The sequence below is a fragment of the Chaetura pelagica genome, unplaced genomic scaffold (genome assembly GCF_000747805.2).
Source record: "Chaetura pelagica isolate M959 unplaced genomic scaffold, ChaPel_1.0 scaffold143, whole genome shotgun sequence".
NCBI lineage: Eukaryota > Metazoa > Chordata > Aves > Apodiformes > Apodidae > Chaetura > Chaetura pelagica.
In genome coordinates, this window is record NW_009952701.1 from 1,923,513 (window position 1) to 1,928,553 (window position 5,041).

Below are 5,041 nucleotides of genomic sequence, written 5' to 3' on the forward strand. Positions count from 1 at the left end.
CCCTCCATCAGAAGATTTAATACAGTAAAAATTCCACTTGCAAATGTTGATCACCCCCTGCCCTGGCTATGAAGGTGGATCAATATGTGCTTTGCAAGTGCAGAATTGCTGTTAATCGTTTTGCTTTGCATTTGGGCTTCCACAACATAGTTTCTAGTCATGTTTCCATGACTTCTTAAGACCTGCTCCCTCACTTCAAAACACATCCAAGTGTGAGATCTTTTGAAACACATCTAGTAGAAAAGACATGATGAAGAGAGGTAGAACACAAGAAATAACAAGGAAAAATACAAACTAAGTAAAGCTCAAGTGCTAATAATATGTAGAAACTAAGTTCTACTCTAGAGGAAGATGGAAAAATAATAGGCTGCCCATGGAGTAATAGGAGAAAACAAGTCTGTGGAAGAGTAAATAATTCAAAAAACAGCAACAAGAGGTTTGTGTTATAAAAATGCTTGACAGGCTTTTTAGGGACCTTATAAAATAAGAGTATAATTCAAGCTCTTAGTCTAGAAATTATTATTTACTCTAGCAATTAAATGTCACTCATGATAAAAATTATACCTACTGGAAAGGTCATAAAAGCAACTATGGAGACTCCCTTCAGACTTGAATTAAAGTGTAACATTACAGCTACAAAATCTTATTGTAGATTTGCATTGGTGAGAAGCTGGAAGTCACAATGGACTCCTCAGTTTCCTACAAGCTGAGAACTTTAATAAGGCACTGACATTAGCTACTGGTACATGGCAAAGTAAGCACCAATACACAGAGAGTTGTCTTCTCTTAATTACTAGCAGATATAGATTCTTTAATACAGCACAATATAACTTAAGCCAGTAAAGATGTACTCAGCTCCTAAAAACCCATGGATATTGGTGCAGGAGCCACTGAAGAGAATGGGCTATTCTTCCAAATTCATACAACGTTAGTTTTTTTATCCTTGTTCCCCTTCTTTTCTTTTTCCATGTTCAAACTTCCACATTATTGTCTTTTTTCCTGTATTTTGCAGCATCTTAACCCTATCAAAGTGAGAAGCACAGAGGTACCCAGGTGGCAGAAAACAGGGAATTGAGACCCAACATGAGGAAAAGGCAGAAATTCATGCTTATGGGACCCATCTCTGCAAATTTCACACCAAATGTCTCTCATATCCTTTGAAATTCATTGTGCTACACACAGTTGAGACACAGGCATTTAACAATGCTTTACACTCTCTGGAATTAACTTAGATGACAAAATGCAAAGCTTTGCTCTTAAAAGCATTCTTAAATGCTCCTGAGAACTGCAAATACCAACTCATTTAATGTTGCCTTACCAATAAACAATGCTACATTTCACTGCTGCTGTATCCCAACAATGTCTGTGTTAGCAATATAGCCTGGCTCATCTGCTGCAGTACAGGGGCTTTCTTCAGGCATGGATCAATAATGTTCCTTGCTATACATCAAAAAAAACCCCTCTTCCTGGCAGACTCTAGTGCTGCCCTCAGTGTATTCTGGGACCAAGTTCATCCTTATGGCAAGTAGTAATTCAAGAGTACATGTACTACCTTTCTCCAAGAACTATTACAGCTTTTTCTTGCTACACAAAAAACATCTACAGCCTGGGAATCCAAGGACATGGAACTCTGGGGTAGACATTGTGAATCTCCACCATCCCCATGTTTCTATCCCAGCACAAGGCTTTTGGAGCCAGAGGACTCCTATGACACAGAACTGCCAGCCCTAAAACAGGACCTCTGGCAACTGGGCTTAGTTACTAGTTTTCCACTAGTCACATCTCCAAAGCTCAAAGTACTTGTCGAGTCCTCAGACCCAGGACAGATAGTTTCAGATTTTTTGCCTGACTGAATTCTTGATGCTCACTTCAATTCAAGGTGCGGTGGTTTCTGTGTGTTAAGAAAATAACCCACATTTTGCCTGACAGAGGCTTCACTATTTAGAAAAAAAATACTGTTTTGCCACATGTTACCTGGTGCTTTTGAAATATAAAACATGCTTTCAGGCCTCTTGCATACAAAGACTTCTCCAGAAGGGCAATTTTGTTTTCCGCTGACACTCGGTGGCACATCCTAGATTGTGAGTGGGAAGTTAAACACTACACAGGCAACAGTACAGCCAAACTTTTGTCATCCTGCCACCTCTGGACTCCTTCAGCCTGAAGTGTTACTTTAAGTTGCCAAATAATACTTTTGTCTAAGTCCTGTTATCTTTTTTTTTTTTAATTTTCTCTTATCCAACTTTGACTAAATATAGAAACTTACGGGATTGCAGCTCAGCTGCTTTATAAAATCAGGGACTGATGATAGATCAGCCTATTAGATCCCCCAAAACAGCAGAAGGGATCTCAAAGTGCAAAAGCCACACACTTGAGGAATAAGAAAACAAATACAAGCAGGAGGGAACATCAGCCTGGGCATCAGCAAGTGAAAAAGAAAACCCTTGCATTTCCTAAGAAGGAACTAGGCAGTTAGTGCTGCCTTCCAATCTGTTCTTTTTTGTACTGCAGTGAAATATTCTTGTTTGATTTAAAGGATTTTTTTCCCCCTCAGGAAAAGCAAACTTGACCTGCCAAAGGACTTGCAAAAGAAGGAAGGCAGGCTCAGGAAGTCTGCTCTTGCTATATCTAAGAGTAGGATCTCTCTCAGTGTGAGATCAGACTGCCTTTTCCAGGTTTTTCAAGCACTGATTATCTGGGTGAAAGATCATTTCTGTTATCTCTGTGGAGCACTTACTATGAAGCAAAATCTCCCTCACCCACCAGGTTCGTGGTTAATATGAAAGGAGCACAAGGACTTCAATATGACTTGAGAACAAGTGATAAATTGTGCTAAGCCCTTAAAACACCACTTGCCACACATTTGCATCTCTTTATCCCTTCCTTGTGGCCAGCACAGCATGCTCTATGTATTCTGCTGATATCCCCAACTCTTTTTCAGACTTCAATCATTCTACTGCAGCTCCGATTTTATAGACATCCTACCCAGTTATTACAAGACAAAAAAACAACACCCCAAAATAAACAACAAAAAGCTTTTCTACCTGCTGTTTACTATTCAGACTATTTCCTGCCTTCCCATAGTTTCTTCTGTCATAATTGCTATCTCACTCATGTCTTTTGTTAGTATCATTACCTACACCAGCATTTCCAGCAAGGTTTAGGGTGCAATTACCTCCCATGCTTTTCTTTTTTCCTCTTGAATAGAAAAGAAGACAAAACCCACACCTTCAACACCTAAAAACTATCTGAATCCATTGTGTGCAACCTTACCTAATTAGAACTAAACAATGACTGCAAAGTTGCCACCTGAAGTTTGAAATGAACAACTCACAAATAGTTGTAAAATTAATATAACTAAAAAAACAACTTACCCAGTACAACCCTCAACTTTGTGCTTGTTGTAAAAAATAGATCTCCTAACAGAACAAGAGCCTATGTCACAAGCAGTGTCAAAGAGGAGAAAGAGAGGATGTAGTGAAGACACTTGGTACAAGGTTTTATTAGTAGCTTATGCACTCCATAAAGGCACAGGGAAGTCCAGATGCAAAGCTGAGTGAACAAATTTTCCTTCTTATTGAACCAAGGGCCAAAAATAGTTCAGACAAACTGATGCAGAGATAGTTACACATCTAGACACCCAGCTGTATTTACATTTACATTGTGCTATGGAAAGTGTCAGTACAATTCTGTTTATACACCAATTCAGTCATAAACAAATGGGTCTTAACTTGCCAATAATTTGACTCCCAGGACTCTCCATCACTCTGTGACCTGACAACAACTAAAGAAAAAAGGTGAAGTGGTAAGAAATACTCCAAGATGCCTGTCTAACACTTTTGCTATGAAATCGCTCTCTGTCAATTCATTCTGATATGACGAAGTCAGGAGGACATCTGATTTTTCAGAGAGCTATTGCTAACAATAGCTTAGCTCACAGCTAGTCAAATCATAGAACGGTTAACATTGGAATGGACCTGAAAGATCACCAGGTTCCAACCCCCCTGCTATGAGCAGGGACACCTCCCACTAGACCAGGCTGCACAAGCCTCAACCAACATGGCCTTGAACACCTCCAGGGATGGGGCAGCCACAACCTTCTTAGGCCACCTATTCCAGTGCCTTCCTACCCTCATGGTGAAGAATTTCTTCCTGATATCCAACCTAAATCTCCCCTCTTCCAATCTAAAACCATTGCCCCTTGTCCTATCGCTGCCTTCTCTGGTAAAAAGTCCTTTCCCAGCTTTCCTGTAACCCCTTCAGGTATTGGAAGGCCACTGTAAGGTCTCCCCAAAGCTTTCTCTCCTCCAGACTGAATAGCCCCAACTGTCTCAGCCTCATCATCTTCAAGGCTCTGCTCTCAACTCCAACATCCAAAGGAAAAGCAGTGAGAAGTACAAAAAACTCATACCTGATAAAAATGCGGCCAGAACGTACTGATGGCAAGTTCTGCCTTCACCCAGCCTTCTGTCACAACTCCTGAGACATTCCATATGGGATTGCCCTGGGGTCCTCCATTCACCTTCACGTAGACGTTCAGAGAGCCCGGACTGGAGCGGTCTCTGCTGGACAAGTAGTAGTGGAAGTCGATGCAGTGTGTGTCATTCTCCTTCAGCGTGGGCAGCAGCAGGTGAGCTTTCTGCCCAGATGCCCTCCCAGAGCTGTTCACCATCATGAAGGAGCCTGTGAGAGGAAAACAAGCAGAAAAGGAAAGCAAAAAGAGAAGGAAGAGTGGTTTTTCCTGGGCTTTTTCAGTAAAAACTGCTCCTTTTAAGAAGTCAATGATTCCCTTAGAAGCCAGGAAACAAAACATTCATCTGAAGAACTTAATCCAGTTATTTTATGCTAATTGTTAGGTAAGGGAAAGAAAATAAAACTGCAGGGCACATACACAAATAGATTTGGGGCCAACCAGAAAACGCTTTAATTAGGTACCTAATAAATCAAAATACTATTTTGCTTTGAGTATTTTATAACCTTGTGATAAAACAGTCACTCAAAACAAAAGCAAATTCACACTTCAGGTAGTAAAAAGTCTTTT

The 5,041-nt window shown here is 40.5% G+C and overlaps 1 protein-coding gene across 1 annotated transcript in view; it reads right to left on the reverse strand.

Annotated features, from left to right (window-relative positions):
- The window catches only part of PTPRT (protein tyrosine phosphatase, receptor type, T), a gene marked incomplete at its 5' end in the record, with an annotated part of 272,054 nt that extends 267,371 nt beyond the window's left edge, over positions 1–4,683 (reverse strand). The window contains one exon of the mRNA XM_009994060.1: positions 4,412–4,683. Coding sequence (XP_009992362.1) covers positions 4,412–4,683 — 272 coding nt within the window. The remainder of the gene's footprint in view (positions 1–4,411) is intronic.
- Between the last annotated feature and the right edge of the window lie 358 nt (positions 4,684–5,041).